The 21,688-nt window shown below is 37.7% G+C and overlaps 1 protein-coding gene and 1 pseudogene across 10 annotated transcripts in view; one reads left to right on the forward strand and one right to left on the reverse strand.

Annotated features, from left to right (window-relative positions):
- Positions 1-19,794, forward strand: part of Tmem161b (transmembrane protein 161B) — a 73,671-nt gene extending 53,877 nt beyond the window's left edge. For 2 of the 10 annotated variants that reach the window (NR_029419.1, NR_155262.1), the window contains 7 exons: positions 6,539-6,690; positions 7,132-7,192; positions 7,813-8,013; positions 10,513-10,626; positions 16,207-16,381; positions 17,209-17,305; positions 18,431-19,794. Coding sequence is in view for 8 of the 10 variants with exons in the window: in NM_175187.5 (NP_780396.2) it covers positions 6,539-6,690; positions 7,132-7,192; positions 7,813-7,953; positions 10,513-10,626; positions 16,207-16,381; positions 17,209-17,305; positions 18,431-18,708 (1,018 nt within the window). In the remaining 2 variants the exon portion in view is untranslated. Of the gene's footprint in view, positions 1-4,593; positions 6,047-6,342; positions 6,691-7,131; positions 7,193-7,812; positions 8,014-10,512; positions 10,627-16,206; positions 16,382-17,208; positions 17,306-18,430 lie in introns of all 10 variants that reach the window. The other 8 variants (NM_175187.5, NM_001361908.1, NM_001361911.1 and 5 more) reach the window with 5 other exon arrangements.
- Positions 5,004-5,704, reverse strand: Gm46432 (annotated as a pseudogene).
- Positions 19,795-21,688: the final 1,894 nt, after the last annotated feature.

Below are 21,688 nucleotides of genomic sequence, written 5' to 3' on the forward strand. Positions count from 1 at the left end.
TTATAAATTAGCTTTAAATGAAAAATGTGTAATAGAGATATAATATTGTTTTTAGGGTTTTGTTTGTCTCCTTGTTCTGTAGTGTAAAATGAAAAATGTAATTGTCTTAGTTGCTGTGAAACTTAATCATTTGAATAGAGGGAAGTACTAGCATTTTTAAATAAGTATATCATCTCTCCATGGTGGAACAAATTTCAGTTTATAGGAAATTCAGTTTAAGTAGGAGCATGATCTCTTTCTAGCACCTTGAAGGCTTAGTTATCAGGAAGTTTCCTGTTTGGTGTGAGATTAATTTATGTCCTGTAGCCCAAGTCTGTGGTGTTTTCAGCAATACGTAGCTATGATGCGTCGCCAAGTGCAATGACAATAGCTTGTGATAGTTTTGATATCTCTTGGGCTTCTCTAACTAATAACTCATGGGGAGGCATCCCGTGCCTCGCACTTTGACTTTTATTTAATAACCTGTGACTTCTGGGAGTGGCATTATCCATCTATGTGGGGTCCTTCTGCTCAAACTACCATTTTGAAATTAGCTTGCTAAACTAGTCAGTTTCCATAATAACTTTTTCATACATCCTTAGTTTTGATTAACCTGCTTGCTATTTTCTTTCCTCTTGCTATTTCTCCTATCCACACCTCCACTTAATTCATTAAGCCCATCCCAATCTCCTTTCTTTTGTATCCCATGGGTCCTATTAGGCTTCCATTGGTTTTCCCACACTCTTCCTTATATGCCTCTTCCTGCATAAGCCTCTCCACCCCCAGTTTTCCACTTTCTACTTTCTTTTTACCTATAATTTATTTTCTCCTCCCCTTTAACGCACCTCCCCATATCTCCCTTTTAATTTCCTGGCTTCAACTTGTCTTCCAAATTAAATACACAAAACAAAAGTTTGCAACTAGGATATAAATATAGGAGGGAACTTGGGGCCTGAAGTACCAGTTTTTCAGTTCTATCCATTTCTTTGTTTTTTTGTTCTTTGCCTGAACAAAGAACCGCACCGTATTGTGTGTATGTTTTTCTTATGTATTCATCTGTTGGGATATCCTAGCTGCTTCATGTTCTTCCTCTTGTGAAGAGAGGAGCCCAAAACATGGCTGTCTGAGTGTCTCTGAGGTAGAGTATGAAGTCCTTTGAATGTGGCTCAGGAGTAGTATAGCTGGGTCTTAAGCAGTTTTATTCAGAACTCATTTCCACTAGTTTACACTCCACCAACAGTATGTAAGGAATTCTCTTTTGCCATGTGCACGCCTGCATTTGCTGTCATTTGTATTACTGGAGATGGCTTTTTCGATTGGGGTGACAGCAGATCTTTGAAGAGTTTTGATCACATTCCCTGATGGGCAGTGATGCTGATGAGCACTTTTTAAGGTTCTTCTGGCTCTTTGTATGAGAATTTTCTATTCCGTTCCATAACCCATTTTTAGTTGGATTCTTGATTTTCTTAATGTTTAGTTTTTGAGTTCTTTGTATACTTTGGACATGAATCCCCGATGAATGAATAGCTGGTAAACATGGGCCTGTTACTTGTTTCACAGTTTGCTTTGCTGTACAGAAGCTTTTGAGTTTTGTGGGATACCATTTTGTCAATTGTTTTTATTTCCGAAGGTACTGGAGCCTTGCTCGCCAGCTTCTTACCTGTCCTTGTAAGTTGAAACATGCACTCTGCTTTCTCCACTCCTGGTTTTATTTACATATTATTAACATAATATCCAGGTTTTCCAACATTATTTGATGAGATACAGTTTTTCTTCAATATATATTTGACAACTCTGCCAAAAGTTGTATAATTATAGTTACATGAACTTATATTTGGGTTCTCAATTCTATCCCATAGATCTCTGTTTTTGTGCCAGTACCATACAATATTTATTACTGTAGTATAATTTGAAATCAAGTATGGTGGTACCTCCCTAAGCATCTTTTGGCTCAAGACTGTCTTAGCTAATCCTACTTCCTTTTGGCCCGGAAATGCTTGGGGTTGGTTTTTGGTTTTCTGCATCTGTGAAGAGGCCATGTAATTTTGATTGGAATTGCATTGACTCTGTGGGTTGCTATTGGTAGGGTGGCCATTTTTACAAGATTAGTTGTGCCTATCCATGAGCGTGGAAACTCTTCAATCTTCTTGCATCTTTCTTAATTTCTGTGTTGTTTGTTGTAAAGTTTCCATTGTAGAGTTCTTTTATTTCCTTGGTTCAGTTTGTCCCTAGGCATGTTTACTTTATTTTATTATGTCTGTTATAAATGGAATTTCCTTTTTGGTGTGTTTGTCATTGGTATATAAGACAGCTCTTGGTTTGTACGTGTTTTGTGTCTTCCCACTTTGCAGAAAGTATCATCTATAAAAGGATTTGGGTGGAGACTTTAGGAACTCTTATATAATAAGTCATATCTTCTGCAAACAAGGATCCTTTGTTCTTTTTTTTTTTTCCTATTCTTATCCCATTTATTTCCTTCTCTTGTCCTATTGGTCTAGCTGAGACTTCAAACTGTACTGCATAGCAATAAAAAGAATGGGCCTCCTTATTTACCCCGGATCTTAGTGTGAATGTGTTTGAGGTTTTCTGCATTTAGTACGATGGGCTGCTGTAAACAGCTTTGAGTGTGTTGATGTACACGCCCTCTGTCACTAGCCTTTCTATGATTTCTACCATGAATTCTGGATTTTACCAAGGTTTTCTAGTAAGGTGGTATTATTTCTGTGTTTTAATCTTCACTAAATGATGAGTTACATTTATGTATGTCAAACTATTCCTGCATTGCTAAAATTGACTCGACACTTAATTCAGGTTAGGGTTGGTCATAGTCTCTCAATGCATATGGTCTTTTTAGAAACTACAGTAAATTAACATATAATTATATCACTTCTCTCCTTCCTTTTCCTTCTTGAAAGTTTTCCATGTCCTTCCTCACTCTCTCTCAAAATGATAGCCTTTTTCCCTCTGATTCTTATTGGTATGCGCGGCTAAATGTTCTCTGAGTCTTAGCTAATGGGAGCTGTGCTGTAGATAGATCAGCGTGGTCTGTTGATTGCTGCAGTTTGTCTACTGTCTTCTGTGGTGGTAGAGAGAGGCTGTACTGACCTGGGAGTTTCAAGAGTATAAGTTTAGCTGCTGGTGCTGGTGCACGCCTTTGATCCAGGTACCCAGGAAGCAGAGAAAGGTGGATCTGAGTTTGAGACCAGGCTGATCTACAGAGCAAGCTCCAGGTCAGCCAGGGCTCCACACAGAGAAACTGTCTCAAAAGAAAAAGAAAAAAAAAGGAACAAAACAAACAAGCAAACAAAAAGACTTTTAAGTTTTAGAATGTATTTAAAAATTATGCTGGTCTAGTAAAGTAGGATGTAGTAGTTTCTCTTCTAAGATCCGTGACTTCACCAGTCCCAGACAGTTGCTACGTTTCTTCTACCAGGCATGATTTAAGTGAAGTGAATGCACACCCACCCACAGAGAGAGTGTGTGTGTGTGTATGTGTGTCTTTAGTTTTGAAGCAAATGTAAAATGATATGGTTCCTCGAGGCTTTATCAAAAAACCTGGTATTGAGTCTCTGTAGTCTTTGTCATAATTGGCAAAACCTCTTTATGTATAAAAGTTGAGAAGAATAATATTGATTTATATGTAAGGGTTTCATGGAAGAGAAGTTTTAAAAATCATCTTTCTTAAAATAACATGGAAATGATGCTTTTGACAAACCTCTGAATCATTTGAATTGAAATTAACATCAAATAAATTTGATAATTTGCTTAAGCTTGACAGCAGAGCATCATGCCAAGTTCAACAGTGCCACAGTTTACTCATAGCTACTTACATATGATTGAGTAGGTGTTATTAAAAAATAGGAAAAAGACTGACTAGTAGGTTCAGGTAAGATTTACATAGCAGTAGTAGGGATTTTAGGAGTGGAGCATAGAAGCACAACAAAGTCCTGCGCTGCAAGATGCAAGCGTCAGTATGGTTTCTTAAGTTCTTTCTGTGCTTTGAAGAGGTTGCCAGCTTTCCATATTCAGACGACGGGAAGATTTAGTCTTTGCTATAGAGATTATTGAGCAGGGTGTACATATGTCTCATGGTTTAGCACTTGCCTAGAAAGCTTAAGGCCCTAGGCTGGGGACCTAACACCATTTATTCATTATTTGATGGATTAAATAAAATAAATTTTTAAAAAATGTAGCTTTAGCATAGAGCATGCTCCTTTTGAAAAAATGTAACAAAAATGTTTAACTAGTTTGAAAAGATCCATCTTTTCCTCTGCTCTGCGATTGACTATTTAGTGTCATTGGTGGAGGCAGACAAGTGAGTGCTGAGTGTCCAGGCTCTGGATTATGCTAGGGTTAAAACTCAAGTCTCCTCGAATCTAACTGCATAACTTCCAGGTTTTTGCCTAACTTCTGGCACAGGTCTCTTTAGCCATGGTCTGTTTTGTACGTGACTAATGCTAAAACACAGCTGGTTTTTCCAGTGCTTAACATGACATTCTATCAAAGTTTCTTTTTTTCTTTTTTTTTTTTTAAAGTTTATTTACTTAGAAGCATTCAGAATGTCAACAAAACAGCCGCAACTTTTTTTTTTTTTTTTTTTTTTTGCAATTACAGAGTGGTATTCAGTTAACAGAACAACTACTATCTTCGTATAAGCAGCATCAGAGACAACTGAAGATGAAAAAAATAAAACCAAAAGAAAAAAAAAAAAAACAAAACTACTGGCTCCATATATAACTAATTTGTGCTGTGCACCAACAAGAACCTGCTTTAAATTTCCATGCCAATTTACAACCCCCAGACTGTACCAGGCAAGGTTAGTGGCTATTGAAAATACCACCAGGACAGGGCTATCTAAAGGCACATTCGGTAGTGTGTTAACTATACAAAAAAAGACACTGTACAGTTTAAAAACAAATCTTACACAGCCTTACATTTCAATTTTTTTTCTTTAAAAGGAGTGAGTTGTGTACAGGGGGGATAAAAGCTTTATAGACAAGAAAAAAAACTGTGCTAGAACCAACTTATTCATCATCATCTTCTTCATCTTTGTCTTTCTCTCCTTCCTCCTCTTCCTCGTCCTCTTCATCCTTCTCGTCATCTTCCTCTTCCTTCTTTTTCTTGCTCTTTTCAGCCTTGACCACCCCCTTTTTTGCTGCATCAGGTTTTCCTTTAGCTCTGTAGGCAGCAATATCCTTCTCGTACTTCTCCTTCAGCTTGGCAGCTTTCTTCTCATAGGGCTACTTGTCATCCGCTGCAGTGTTGTTCCACATCTCTCCTCGTTTCTTTGCAACATCACCAATGGATAAGCCAGGATGCTCGCCTTTGACTTTGGGGCGGTACTCAGAACAGAACAAGAAGAAGGCCGAAGGAGGCCTCTTGGGTCCATTGGGGTCCTTGAACTTCTTTTTGGTCTCCCCTTTGGGGCGGATGTAGGTTTTCATTCTCTTTCATAATAAGCTTTGTCAGCCTTTGCCATATCTTCAAATTTCCCCTTTTCTTTAGCAGACATGGTCTTCCACCTCTCTGAGCACTTCTTGGAAAACTCTGAGAAGTCGACAGAAGCATCCGGGTGCTTCTTCTTGGGCTCCTCCCGGCAGGTTTGCACAAAGAGTGCATATGAGGACATTTTGCCTCTCGGCTTCTTAGGATCTCCTTTGCCCATGTTTAGCTGATTTTCCTCTGAGAGGCACAGAGTCGCCCAGTGCCGGTCCAGCTCTCGCATGACCCGGCGCGCTGTCCCTTGGAGCTCAATGTACTGCAAAGGCTGTGAGTGGGAGCCAGCTCTATCAAAGTTTCTTATGTCTGTCTACATTTGTTTACTGAGTGCATTCTTTCAAGGAGCATGAGGTCCAAGTGCTAGGTTTGCGCTATATTTGACTTGATCCTAACTAAAGGAGTAAATATGTGTTATGTGGAGTTCAGGTAACATGTTGCCTTTTGTTTTATTTTCAAGGTGGGCATGTTGAAACTTTGATCAGTTTGGAATATTCAGTTGGAATTGTCTTTGTTTAGCCCTCATATGAATGATGGATAGTTCTAAATAGTTTTCATATAACACCAGCAGGTATAAGCAATTTTTAAATTTATAATTTAGTGGTTACAAAAGACTTCCGTGATATTATAATATGTATTTTATTATAAGTGAAAGTAATGAATATAAATGCTTAATAAGTATGCCTGATAAGAGTAGCAGCCTAAAATCTCTTTAAAACCACTCCTTTTCAAGCTGCTGTTGTCCTGAACCTATTGGTTTCTCAAATTTTGTTGTTACTCCCATTGAATTTGAGTCTTATTCATAAGAAATACATTATGTAATTACAATTTAATTTTTACATACTTTTCCTTAATTTAAAAATATAGACTCATTAGATTTTCTCTTTGTGTTCTGTTTCCATTAAGATTTTCATTAGTTTTCACTTCCCAAGGACATCTGACAGACACTGGATAGAATCAAAGCAAATACTGGGTGTTCTTTTGGCATTTGCCTGATGTAAAGATGGCTGTGCATAGCTCCCACAAGTTATTTGTGGTTTTTCCTGAACTTTTCCTTTTGCAGCAAAGTTCTATTTTCATTAACTACACACTATTTTAAAGTAGAAGATGGAGGTGAAAGGTCAGTTTGTGTCACCTTTGGATTTTTTTTCTTCGTTAAAGCAATGGCAGTTTTGATCGTAACAGAGAACTACCTGGAGTTTGGCCTTGAAACAGGTAAAACTTTTATACAACTTTAAAAATCAGTTTTAGTTATATATTTTTTATTTTAGTATTTAAGTTTTGTCAGATAAATATTTAAATGTTGAGTTGGCTTATGTTCTAATTAACCTTTACTAATCTTCAATGAGATCTTTATTGTTACTGTTTTATTAGATTTTATTAACCTTGTTCCCAAAATGTTGCACCCTTAGTTTTTTCTTAAGGTTTAATTAATTTCTGTAATGCTAAGGAATTAATTTCAAATTTTCTGCACTCATGAAATGTACAAGTACCAAAGGGATGTTTTAGAGACTGTTCTTGCAAATAACTGATTTTTATTGCATCATAGCATACTTTTTAACACAGAGAAAGAGGCTAGTCATTAGCATATAAGATGCTGTGTTTTCTAAGAGTATATTTCACCCTATGATGACAGTAGTCTCTTTTTTCCTACAGGGTTTACAAATTTTTCAGACAGTGCAATGCAGTTTCTTGAAAAGCAGGGTTTAGAATCTCAGTAAGTTTTTGACAATTTGAGCATTATTTAAATTTAACGTTTTTCCTTCTTAAAGCAATTTTTACTATAAATAATTGATTTTAATCAGTAAAATAATTCCCTTATGATAGGACTCTCACTTCTCTCCCTCACTCATTTCAGTATTGGGATCTAACCCTGGGACCAGTGCATACAGACGAGCAGGTGCTCACCTCCAAACTCACTGTGAGAGGGGCTTACCCCTAAACTCCATTGCCAGCCCCCGGGTTACCACTTTTAGGAACACCTTACTCATACTGTGTACAGTCATTTGAAGGTAGACTTTCCCATCAAATTCTTAGCTATATTTGCTCTTACAATCCCACTGTGTCCAAAGATGAAATTAACTTATATCTGAGCCATATGTCATTGATGTGTAGCTTGGATTGTTGGCTATTATTTAAGAAATATCTGGTTTAGTTTATAGTTAGTTCACTATGACCTGTTAAGAATAAGATCAGTATGTATGTGTGTAGTACATAATTTGATGTACTGACGTTGTCATGACTTGTAAATTACCTGGATAGAAAAAATGGTTCTTAGTAAGTTATCAAAAAATTTATCAGTTGTTTTTTTTTTTTTTTTTTAAACTTTATTTCTAGGGGCCCTGTTTCAAAACTTACTTTCAAATTTTTCCTGGCTGTTTTCTGTTCACTCATTGGGGCTTTTTTGACATTTCCTGGATTACGGCTGGCTCAAATGCATCTGGATGCCCTGAATATGGCAACAGAAAAAATTACACAGTAAGCGGAAAATGTACATAAGCACATGCAGATAAATATATGTTTTCCATCTTAATTAAGGTATATTATTGTGATAAAATAAATTATTTTATTAAAAATTAATATTAATAAATATTTGATGTCACACCTGTTTTTAGTCAGCTATAAGTAGTTTCTCTTTGAAATTTCAGGCTAGTGTTAAAAATACATTTGTTGTTAAACTAATTTTTACCTGTTTAAATGAAAATGTTAAAGTTTATATTCTTTTTAATTCAGAGATTTATAGTATTTTGATCTCTACATTCAAATTGAAAATCTCATAGAAAAATTTTTTTAAAAAACTTTTTTTTAATACTTAAAGTTTATGTGTTGATTCAGATATTTTAATATCTTTATTTATGACAAATAATTTTAAGCCTGAGTTACATTTGTAAGAATGATTTTAAGTTGTTGATCTGCATGTTAAACTTCAAGTAATTCATTATTTTATTTCCAGATTGTAAATAATATGCAACACCCTGTATCCAGTTAGTTTAACCACCAAATCCTATTTTGATTCTAAGGAGAAAACATTAAACCTCTGCTCATGGCTCTGAAGCCATTGCTGTTTTCTGTCCTTATTTAGGGGTCTTTGTTTATTTGGTTGATTGGAGTTTTGTTTGTTTATGAATAGAGACATCTTTTTTTTCCAATTTTTTATTATATATTTTCTTCATTTACATTTCAAATGCTATCCCCAAAGTCCCCTCTACCCTCCCCCCGCCCTGCTCCCCTACCCACCCACTCCCACCTTGACAGAAGGGTGAGCTTGTATTTGCTTTCGTTTATACCCAGGATCTTCTTACCTGCACTGCAGGTCGTCCTTGAACCCTCCATCTTATATACATATGTATAGTCAGTAAGCTCCTCTAGGAGGACACTGTATTTAAGATACTTTAAGATCCTAATTCCTCTCTTTACATTCTTAGCTTTTACCTATGTTCTTTAATTTTCACTTTTCCCCTTGACTCCATTTTCTCCGTGTTTAGATGTTTACTTGTTCCTAGCTGCCCCGCCCCTGTTACACACTACTTCATCTTCCCCCACGTTTTTTTTTTTTTTTTTTTTTTTTTTTTTTTTTTTTTACTCAGCATGCTCTTCACTATGCCCTGCCTTTCCCACCACCCAGCTCTCTAAAGGCTTCTTTTAAGACAAAACCTGATCCCCCCCCCCCCTCTACACACACACTGCAGTCCACTAACCCCAGTGTTAGGATTTAAATAAGCTGAAAAGGGTGGGTGGAGGGGAGCCCTTCACAAGCTACTGAAACCGCTGTGGGCTGCTCCTTGATACTGGAGTGTTCCCTAGCAACACTGCATACCTAATACTGCTCTTTCTTCCCTGCCCTCCATGGTTTACCAAGACTGTGGGATGAAAGAATCACATTATAAAACATAAAGCATTTAGTGATGGTTGGAGAGAGGGTGATGCATCTATCTTCAGTAAAATGTGGCTTTATTTTAAGGGTTTTCCTTGTGGGAATTTGGGATTTTGTGTTATTTCCAGTTTTTTACAGCCTCCTGTTGTGGTACAGCACTCACGCTGTCATGCTGTAACAGTATGGGCAAGCTAGTTCTGTTGTGGGTAGCCTGAGTGGCAAAGGAGCAGCGCAGACTGCACCCCTATGGCAAGGCAGTGCAGCTTGTACTGTGGTTGGGTTGTTCCTGACTCAGCCCTGTGTCCTCCAGACCTGTCCCTACCGTTTGTCTGTGTAGTAATATTTAAAAGTCTGTGTGTTTTAAAACCTATAGTTAAGCCTTCTCTATGGTTGATAATGAAAGCAGTGTGTTGTATTAAAATAGTGTAACAAGTCTGTCTTTTGTTCCAAAGAGAAAACTTTTGTCAAGCCATGTGTATCTGTAGGATACAGATTTAGTTAACAGAGAGGTTGCAGCTTAATCCTGATATCCCTCTTCTGCATTAGGAATGTAGCCCCAGTGTGGTGGCTCATGTCCGTAGTTCCAGCTTTTGTGAGGCTGAGAGTAGCATGAAGGCCAGGCTAGGCTGTATAACAAGGTGTGTTCCATAGAACCAAAAATAGGGGGGGGGGGGTACATTATCTTTATTTGTATATGGTAAATTAATTTCATCTGTGTTTATAACAGTCCAAGAAATAACAAATCTTGAGTCATTTGTAATTTTGGCATTATAAATGATCATTGCATATTGCAAGGTTGCTCAGTTGTAAACTGTTGTGTTTCATTTGCCATTTGCCTTCTGATAAGACTTCTAATCACTCTCATTTATTTGTGAATAATAAGCAAATGTTCAGTTTAGCTGTGTTGAAAATTTTCAGATGACGTGTATGTATATTCCCTTGTGATCACTGTAGATAATCATTAAAACACCTATCATTGAGTCCTGGATTTAAGGGATTGTCATTGAACTTTCTAGGTCCGTATGTTCTCACCTGAAACACTAAGATAATGACTCAGCTCTTAAGGATTCTGGTTAACAGTAAATAATTAGAAATGCTATACCCTAGTTACACTTGCACATTTTGTTTCTAGATCTTTATGTGTATTTCTTGTATATTTTCAGAACATTACTTCATATCAACTTCTTGGCACCTTTATTTATGGTTCTGCTCTGGGTGAAACCAATCACCAAAGACTATATCATGAACCCACCGTTGGGTAGAGAGAGTGTCCCTCTGTAAGTATGGGTACTTGAGTCCTATGTTTTAATTCACTATACATCAAAGTTGCTTTTTTTAATTGTAGGTAGGTTTGTTCATTTTTTTTTAGACAGAGTATCAGTATATTGCCCGGACTGTCCTGGAACTCACTGTGTGGATCAGTCTGGTCTTGAACTCACAGAGATCTGCCTGATTCTTCCTCCTGAATACCAGAATTGAAGACATGTCACACTTCTAAAGTTTTTTGTCTGCCTGCTTTTATGATAAGGGGAGGTACTTTATTCTTTAATACTAGTGTAAGTGGTGAAGATAAGGCTTGAGCCTGAAGCTGCAGGCCATCTTCTAACCTATTTTTGAACTTTTTTGAAAAGAATACTAACAAATATTATTCTATACTAATATTAGCCTATATACACCCTGAGATTTATCTCCTGATGTCCAATTATCATCTGCCATTTTGCCTATTTGGATCCTTCTACGGTGCTTTTATTATTGTTCTACTGTGAAACTTATGGAGGGAAAGTAATGCCAATGAAAACTAAAGTAGTATTTATTTCCTTATCCATGGAAAATTTTAACATTTCCTTTTGCTTCATTCATAGCTTTTAGATAAAATGTTTTCAAATAAATTAGAGACATATTTTTATACAGTAAGTACTATAGTTGCCATCTCTAACAAAATTTTTTTCTACAACATACTTAGGAAAATTTAAAGTAATATCTTTAAATTATTATTATTATTATTACCTGCTCATGTATCCCCAGTTAGACAACTATGTTTTAGCAGAACAAGATGTCAAAGAAATAAAGAAGCGGTTTATTGCCAGGCATTAATAACTACTCTGTGTGCTGGGTGCGTGCTGTGGTTCTATTACAGTTCTATTACAGTTCTCGAAAGCTTCAGAGCTGTGTGCTGGGTGCGTGCTGTGGTTCTATTACAGTTCTATTACAGTTCTATTACAGTTCTATTACAGTTCTATTACAGTTCTCGAAAGCTTCAGAGCTGTGTGCTGGGTGCGTGCTGTGGTTCTATTACAGTTCTATTACAGTTCTCGAAAGCTTCAGAGCTGTGTGCTGGGTGCGTGTCGTGGGTTCTATTACAGTTCTCGAAAGCTTCAGAGCTGCTTTGCACTCTAGCCCGGCTTCTCATTGACACTGTCACGTGAGGCTGATTTTAATTGTTCGGTCTCTGTTTCCCCATCTGGAAAAAGAAGTGATATCTACCTCACAGGGTTCTTGGTAGAATTCAGTGAAAGATCACATGTAATGCAGCCCTTTGAATAGTGCTTAATGATGCTCTTTTCACTATTGTGTCGTCAGAATTAAAGTCGAGAAGTCTGGCAAATCACTGGCTGCATGGTGTGCACTGTGTTATATGTAGTATATACTCAATTGCCTTGGAGAATAGAACCAGTGATGACCATGACATTTTTATTTTTACATAATTCTTTTGAACTAGGGAAGTATTCCCTGAAGAAGTAGTGTCTATCCTACATATAACTAAACAAGTAAATCTTAATAATAGGTTTAACTTGACAGGCTACAAGTAAAATTAGGAAGAACAAGGAAACTAGCATTTGTCAGAAACCAATTATGCTGTGTCAGTGATTCTCAGCATTTTTTTCTTGGTCTTTTGTGTAATAATTGTTCATAGTTGCCATTCTCATTGACTAGATGAGATAGCAGACTCACACGTTAAATAGTTGACTAATGGTGTTACTCAACCATTTTGTGGGAGACAGACCTGAGGATGCACATCTGATAATAGAGTCATGGCTCTAAAGTCATGAGGGAGGCCTAAAGATGAGGGGCTTAAGGTCAGGCTGGGCAGCCTAGTGAGTTTCGCAATTCTCTCTGTTCCCACCCTCCTCCAAATGTAGCAGTATAGAAATTCATTATCCAATTTGTTTATATACAACATCCTCCCTTGGGATAGTATCGAAACTGTTTTCTCCATTGTTTTATCTTTGCTTCTGCTATATTTCATAAACAGTTAATCAAAATTACAGCCTAGATATCCTCCATCTTATCCTGTTTTAGTTGTAAGTTAATAATTTAGTTGAAAATAACTGTTTATGCTGGCCAGTGGTGGAGCACACCTTTAATCCCAGCATGTGGAAGGCAGAGGCAGGTGAATGTCTTGAGTTTGAGGCCAGCCTGGTCCATAACACAAATTCCAAGACAGCCAGAGTACACAGAGAAAATCTGTTTAAAGTCAAGCATCCATGTGGCAGTTGATGAAATAATGACTGTTGGTCAAAAAGAAAGTGATATGGTTTTTCTGTCACATAAAGTACTTAGTATATGGAATAGTGCTTGTAGTCAGAAGTACCATGGATATGCTGCTGTTCTGATTGGATATGTGCTTAAATTTGTGCTTATATTCTGGTACAGTATGGAAAAAGTAAAATGGGGCTACATGCAGCCTTTGTGTGTTTATAGCCAGAAAGGAAAACCAGAAGTTATCCTAAAGACCACTATTACCTTGGAATCTGGGAAGAATTCTTTCTCCCCATTCTCTCTGATTGATTGATTGATTGATTGATTGATTGATAGATAGAGACTAGGTCTTATTGAAGCCCCAGCTCACTTTGAACTCACAGTGGGTGGTCACCTGTCTCTGCCTCTGCCTCCACACACTGTCATATGTGAGCTTCTTTTTCACTTTCTGCTCAGGCTTGCCTGCAACTGCTGTCCTTACCTTCTGCCCGTTCTTCACCTATACCCCAGTTCAGATTCCTGCTTGAGACTCTCCATCAGGTCACATGATCAGATACTTGTATTACCATAGGATGTGTTAGAAGATACTTAATCAGTAGCTGATTCCAGATCCTGAACTTGGAAAATGAGCCAGTCATTTTCTAGTTTATTCTAGTAAGTTTGTGTTGTTCTCCTCCATAGCTGTGAAATAGCCATCTTCACTGTGTTACCAGTCAGTCCTTGTTCCACACTCCAGGGAACAGACTTCTTCTAGACAGGTCACTTGGAATGACAGCTTCGAGGATGCACGTACCCTTACATCTTTGTACTATTATTGTTTTTGACTGGCTCGTTTGTCTCACTTATTCTAGTGGAAATGTATTGTTAAATTGTTATGTCTTTATGTTTTCTAGCCAACAGTGCCTTTGCATTGGAGTTTAAATCTGTGTGCCTTTATAACCTTAAAAAGGGAAAGAAACCACTATGGGTTATAAAGTTTTTGTCTCATTCCCATTTCTGACCTTCAGTTCAGAAAACGCTCAAACAGAATCACATTTTCATGGCTTCTCTGCCTTCCCTTTTTCTTATTCAACAGCATGATGTACCATAGCACCTGTATAGATAGGCCTTTAGTTCACTTCCCAGGCAATTGCTGTTGTACAGAAGGGTGATGTAGTAATAGACCATGATCAGGGAAGACCTATTGTGAATTGTTTTAGGCTTCTTTTTTCTTTCCTTTCCTTTCCTTTCCTTTCCTTTCCTTTCCTTTCCTTTTTTTTTTTTTTTTTTTTTTTTTTTTTTTTTTTTTTTATTGTTTCAGGCTGGGAGATGGTTCATTTTGTAAAGTTGACAGCTAGACAAGCCCAGAGATCTAAGATCAGGTCCCCAGACCTACATAAAAAGCAAGGCATGACAATACATACTCTTATGACATCTCTTCAAAAGCTAGACTGATGGGAAAAGCTTAAAGTATTTTGGTAATGAAGATAGACTTTTGATGTCTCTTTAAGCCTTAAAGGTTTTATTGTTGTTTTGTAAGAACTGGTTTCTGTTTGAAAAAGTAGTACCTTGTGAGTGACTTGATATAGTAACTCGATGATGCTTGGTGTAATTGCACACACTGATTTTCCAAATAAGAGCTGGAGTTAAGATGTGTTGTGAGAAATATTAAAATAATTAACCCGCCAACTCTCCATGGGGTCAGACCACACTTCTGCGCTCCTGCTGGCCTGCCAACTCTCCTGCCACATCAGACCTCAGGGCTCCCGCTGGGCCATCTCTCTGGCACCTCTCCTTACTCCCCACACACCCCCAGTTCCTCTCGCTACCAATAACTCCACGGTCAGCCATCACATCATAATACACGTTACCCTGGTAGAATCAAGACTCTTAATGCTTAACCAATCAGATTTATGTATCAATAATATCACAATTTATAAGATGCCAGTGCAGTAATTTCAGAGCTAATTAATAATGATAAAAGATCTCTCTCAATATTATAACCTTGTGAAATCATAGCTACTTGTAGCTGGAAAACACCACATGGGTACAGGTCAGCCACCATCTTCCTTTTCCTCGTACTCTGAGACACTCTCTGTCTCTCCGACTCTTAGCTCTGCTCCCCTTTCCCTGTCCAATCACGGGCCCTCCTCGGCACTGATGTAATTGGACAGGGAAAATCCCGTGACAAAGATGTACCCTGAAATTGATGGTAGAATGAATAGAACATACAACGGGGAACATTGTGTGTAGGGGCTATCTCAGTTAGGGTTTCATTGCTGTGAAGGGACAGCATGACCAAGGCAACTTTTAAATAGGAAAAATTTTAATTGGGCCTGACTTATAATTTCAGAGGTTTAGTAGTCCGTTATCATCTGCAGGCAGCACCCAGAGATCTCATACCATACTGGGTGTTACTTGAGCATAGAATACCTCAAAGACTGTCCCAAAAGGGACACATTTTGTTCAAAAGAAAGGCTGCATTCACTGCAACTAGGCCATACTTCCTGATAGTGCCATTCTTTATGGGCCAAGCGTTCAAACATGAGCCTGTGGGGCCACTCCTATTCAAAGCATCACAATGGGGAAGGGTATGTGCATGTATATATGGTGTGTGTGTGTACATGTGTACATGTATGTGAGCATGATAAGGGATTGGGGGACACTGTCAATATCAGTTGTCTTTCCTGGATCACATTCTATTAATATTTCTCTGAGACAGTGTCATTGAAGCTCACCGATTCATGGACTGTCTGCCCAGTGAGCTTCAGGGATGCACCTGTCTCTATCCTCCCTCCCGCCCTGCCCCCCTCCCACACACACACACACCAATCCCCTCAGTCTCAAGCTACAAGATGTGTTAAAATCTTAAACTTATTGTTGAGGCACCACTTAGAACAGGACAGATTAAGGAGATTTCTAATCTATGAGATTTTTTTTTTAATTTTCAGTGGTCCTAATTAGAAACAGAGCAGACTGAAATTCCCCCAAACAAATAAGTCTATAAACATGTAAAACTATAGCAAGTTGTAGGTGAGTCATTGACTTGCTTAGTTCCACCTGTGGTCTCCTATGATCCCTTTGAATGAAATAATCTGCGACCATTCAGACTTACTGCCCTTGTCATATGGCTCACGTTTTTTCCTAGCCATAGGTAGATAGTAAGGGGGCTGTCTTGTAACCTATACTTTCATTATGCTTATGCTTACTTATTTTGTACAAGGGAAGCCATTAGATGTGTTATTGGCAGAGTAGAATTCTTTTGTTCTGGGTCTCCTGGTTCAGTCTAGATAAGTATAAATTTTTCTATGTTCTCCATGGTGAATCGTAAATAGCATGACTACTGTGCTAATATATTGTGATCCCTGAGAGCACCATATCCACTTTCTGATCTCTAGAATGACAGAAGCCACATTTGATACTCTTCGACTCTGGTTAATAATCCTGCTCTGTGTTTTGCGGTTGGCCATGATGCGAAGTCACCTGCAAGCATATTTAAATTTGGCCCAGAAATGTGTGGATCAAATGAAGAAAGAAGCTGGCCGAATAAGTACAGTTGAGCTACAGAAAATGGCAAGTTTTATAACAATCAAAATGGAAAATTAATGAAAGAAGCCATTTCATGAAGAGTAATTTGGACCTTTAATTGAAATATGCTATCTCATAATATCTTTCCTGTAAACAAATGGGGTGCTCATAAGCTGGCATTTGTCAGAGACCTTTATCCAATTCTGCCGCTGAAAGGGGCTTATGTGTCAATACTGTTGGTTGCTACAAAGCTGTTTCGAGTCCCTGTTGCTGAATGGGCAGCCATCTAACCTTCTGAAAGGCATTACAGTATGTTGTCAGACCTTGTGACTAGAAGACTGGGGAATGTAGAGCCTGTCTGATTACTCCTTCTCTGTGACTTCTAAGTACTTAGTAGAGACTTTCAAGAAGAGGGATGTGAGGGATGTGTGGGCCTAGAGTCTGATCACTTTTCTTTTTAGATTTACTAGAATGTTGGCCTGTTTCTCACCTTTATATTTTATATATTTTCATGTTATTCAAAAGTTGACCTCAAATATGTTCATATGGAGTGAAGATTTAGTGTTTTATTTATAGAGTTCATGTCCATATCTGCCTTTACAGTTTACTCTGTTGTTTAAGTAGCTCTCCATAGAGATTTTGGTAATTTACTTTTGAGATTTTTCTTCAATTTTGTAGTACTTTCAAATTCTAAAATCTTTATCTTTAGGTTGAGCCTTTTTGAATTTAAGATACATGCATAATGAAATGTAGACTAGTAATAGTTCACTTTTTTGCTCAGGAAAGGATTAGTTAATATCATAAGCATTGCAGTGTGATGACTTTAGGACCGGTTAATTCACTCATCACTTGTATGCTGTTGTTGGTTACAGGTGGCGCGAGTCTTTTACTACCTGTGTGTCATTGCCCTGCAGTATGTGGCACCTCTGGTAATGCTGCTTCATATGACTCTGCTTCTGAAAACACTAGGTAGGCATGTGTGTGTGCCATGGCACCAAGGGCACGCCCTTTGCTTTCTGTCACCAGCGTGGATGTGTACCTAGTGACATTGCTGTTGTTTGTTGTAGCTTTAGAAGGAAGCCAGAGAAATCTTTTCTGGAGAGGTCTTGGGTTTAGAAGCCTGGATGTGTGCAGTTTTATTATTTTATGTTTAAAGAGTTTTCATTTAAGGTTAATTCCAGAGTTCTCCAATAATGTGGCTAAGCACTGTTGTTTAGACTTGAGTGTTATAAGTAGGTGAATTAAAGGTTTGTTGGGGCTTAACATTTCAGTTATTACAAAGTCTTTGTAAACTTGGCTAGGTGGCAGATTATATAGACAGTTTGACTTCAGGTAACTTATGTTGAAAGAAAGGGTGAAGGATTTTCAGGGCGAAAGTGGGGTCTGGACTGTCAAGTCTCCTTGTGTGTTAGTACCCAGGAATTACCCATGGTTACCCTATTTTCCTTTTCTTAGTTCAGGCAGTCTTCCATAGTGGGGGTTTAAAAGCCCCAAGAAACTCTTTAAGTATGATCTGAATAGGCTCACTCGTACAGGGAACAGATGCTAAGTTTAAGTGTGCCTTTAGACCTCTGTACCATAAGGGACAGGTAGCTCAGTTATACTATGTGAATCACAGCCTATGCAAGGTAAAAAAGTTTATGATGAAACCAGTTCTAAAAGCCATTAACTGTTTCTCACATTGATGTCATATCTTTCTCAGAAAGATATTTGGTGTGATGCTGTAGCGGCAGAAAGGATTTCTAGGAAGTTAATGGGTCTGTTCTGTCAAGGAAGGCTGTTGACTCATAGCCAGATGTCACTGCACTGAATTAAGGATCTGTCATACTTGTTTTTTTTATTATACTTTTACTTAAAAAAAGACTATAATATGGTTCAGTTAATTTTATTACTTTAACAGATAGCAAAATTATTACTTTATTTTCAATGTAAAATTGTTTACCACCAAACTTTTTAATGTGTAATATGGGTGGGGATTTAAGGTTTGCTTTTCTTCTTTTTTTTTGTTTTTTTTTGTTTGTTTGTTTGTTTGTTTTATTTTGTTTGATCCTTAGAATCATCTACTTATCAAATTTTGTGTCTTGAATATCCTAGGTAATCATTCCTGGGGAATTTATCCAGAAGCCGCCTTTCCCTTGCCAGTGGATAATAATCTCCCCGCCAACTCGGCTTACCCTGAACTACCATCACCTGATGGGAAGATGAAGGTAACTGTTACACAAATCACAGTGGCCCTGAGCAGCTTAAAAAACATCTTCACGCCTCTCCTTTTTCGAGGACTTCTGTCATTTTTGACATGGTGGATTGCAGCTTGCCTCTTTTCTACAAGCCTTTTTGGGCTTTTCTATCATCAGTATTTGACAGTGGCATGAATTTCAGTCAAAAACGGATATCCAAGTCACACTTTAAATTCAAATATCTGTGCCCTTGAAGGATTGACAAAAGAAGAATGCAAATAGAACGGAGAAAAAAATTATTGGAGTGTTTTGTTTTGAATGCTTCCTCTGTACTCTCAGGGTGAATTAATGTTGTAATATTTAAAACTCATGAGATAGGTTGTTACACTGTTACACACTGTGGCATTGGAATTGTAACTCATTGAGAGAACTAATGTGAGAGGGCTCTCTGCAGGGGTAATCCTTCTGATTATCTTGGTTTACAGTTGCAAACCTCCAACAGTCTGTTAGACTTCTTCTAGGACTCCAGTTACTGACTGCTTTTCATGGTGTTGTGGTACTGTTACTACTCATAGTTGCTGCCTACAGAACAATCTTCAAACTGAGCCATGCTCGAGGGAAGGGAAAGGAACGAAAATTACTTCTGTTGGTAATGTATTAGTCTTAAAAAAAAATCCAACAGAAAGGAAGAGAAAGCTACTGTATATTACAGTAAGAAAAGCTGCATAGTCATTTTAAATTGAATGGAGATATAAATTACCTATTGTCTACAAGTACTGTTACTTGAGAGTAGCAGGAATATTCTTTTAAAGTGAATGCCACCCAGCTTGAAAGTTCTTTTTAAATGATTGGCCATATGAACATCAGCGGTCTCACTGTTAGTTTTGGGCCTTGCTGTATTTTATTTTTTCTTTGATTTTAAATAGTTATGTTTAATCTAAAAATATTTATCAATACTGATCAAATTTGAGAATTACTTTGCAATCCTGCTGACTACGTGTATGTATTGTGTATATATTATATATTAAATATATAATATATTGAGGTTATAAAAGATGAAAATATTGAATCCTTATAATATTTTAAGTTTCAGAACGTACGTTAAACAATGATTTGAATGAGATGTATTTGTATCTGGAAATTTCTGTTTGGAATGAGATTAAAATACATTTTTTTAAAGCTCAACAGAGTGTAATTTATTTGTTGTACATATATGATAATAGTACTTAAAATGTCATGAAGATTAGTTGATTTCTCACAAATTAAATTTCATTTTCTGTTTTTGGTTTTTGCCTTTTATTAAACATAAATTCTTATGTCATACGATATATCTAAATCCAGGTTCCTATCCCTCTAACTCCTCTTTCTGCTCACCTCCTCTCACACCCAGATCCACTCCCTTTCTGACTCTCATTAGAAAAGAACAGGCTTCTAAGAGATAACAACAAAACATAACAAAATAAAATACAATAAGAGAAAACAAAAACCATCATAGCATGGTTGTACAGGCCAAGCCAACAGAAAAATAAGATGCCAATAATAGGCATACGAGTTAGAGAACCACTCTGCATTTATTCAGCAGTCCCTCTCCATAAAGTGTTAAACTGAAAACTAGAGTATATATATAGGGGACCTGGTCCAGACCCATAGGCCATGCTGCTTTAGTCTCTGAACTCATAAGAGCTTTGCTCAGATGTCTGAGAGGGCCGTGTTCTGGTGTCCATTGTCTCTTTTGTCTCCCAGACACCTTCTGCCTCTTCTGCAGAGTTTCCTGAGCTCTGTGGAGAGGGATTTAATGGAGACAAATCCAGTACAGCTGTGTGTTCCAAGGTGTGTACAGTCTTATCTGTGTGTCTCTCTCTTTCTTCCCCACTTCATAATATCTGCTGGTGAGTCTCTATGTGTTCCCATCTGCTATAAGAGGAAGTGTCTCTGTTGTTGGCTGAGTAAGGTACTGATCTATGAGTATTAGGAGTCATTTTATTGTAACTTTCAACTGCCCTGCTTTCCATTCCTGCCCTCAAATGCCCTTCAGTTCTAGCTGTCTCCCCTCATTCCCTCTTTCAATCCTGTCTCCTTTCAAACTTCCCACCTCCTTTCCCTAGTCTGTCCACTCCTGACCACCCCCCCCCATTCCAATTTCATTCCAGTCATAAAATTTACTCTATATTCCCACTCCAGGAAAATCCATGTGCCCCCTCAGCGGTCCTTTTCTCTATACCAAAACCTCTCAGGTCTACATGTTGTAGCTTATTTATTACTTAAAAGCTAATAACTACATATAAGTAAATGCATACCATATTTATTTTTATGGGTCTTGGTTTACTCACTCAGGATGGTTTTTTTTTGTATCCATTTGCCTGCAAGTTGCATGATTTCATTTTTTAAATAGCCGAATAATACCCTATTCTGTATCTTCTGTTGAGGTACACCTACGTTGTTTCTAATTTCTAATTTCTGAAGTAGAGTAGCAGTGACCAAGGTTGAGCAAGTTACCTTGTGGTGTGATAAAGCATCGACCAAGGGTAGCATAGGCTGGATCTTGAGTTAGAGAATTCCTAACTTTCTGAGCAATCACCATACTGATGTCCATAGTGGCTACAGAAGTTTGCACACCTACCAACAATGGAAGAGTGTTCCCCTTGCTCCACATCCTCACTGGCATGTGCTGTCACGTGTGTTCTTGGTGTTAGCCATTCTGCCAGGTGAAAGATGGAATCTCAAAGTAGTTTTGCTTTGCATTTCTCTGATGGTTAAGGATGTTGGATATTTCTTGAAGTGCTTTTCAGCCATTTGAGATTCCTCTATTGCGAATTCTCTTTTTATGTCTTTTTTGATTAGATTATTTAGTTTGTTGATATCTAATTTCTTGAGGTCTTTATATACTTTGGATATTACTCCTCTATTAGATTTAGAGTTGGTAAACTCTTTAACTATTTTCCAATCTGCAGGCTGCAATTTTGTCCTATTGATGATGTCCAGAGGCTTTTCAGTCTCATGAGGTTTTATTTGTTAATTGAAAATCGATCTTAGAACCTGCACTGTGTGTTCTGTTTAAGGAATTGTCTCCTGTGCCGATGTGTTCAAGGCTATTCTCCCCTTTCTCTTCTATCAGGTTCACGGGACTCAGCTTTATGTTGAGGTCTTCGATTCAGTTGGGGTTGAGTGTTGTACA

Source organism: Mus musculus, chromosome 13, assembly GCF_000001635.26.
Source record: "Mus musculus strain C57BL/6J chromosome 13, GRCm38.p6 C57BL/6J".
Taxonomy (NCBI): domain Eukaryota; kingdom Metazoa; phylum Chordata; class Mammalia; order Rodentia; family Muridae; genus Mus; species Mus musculus.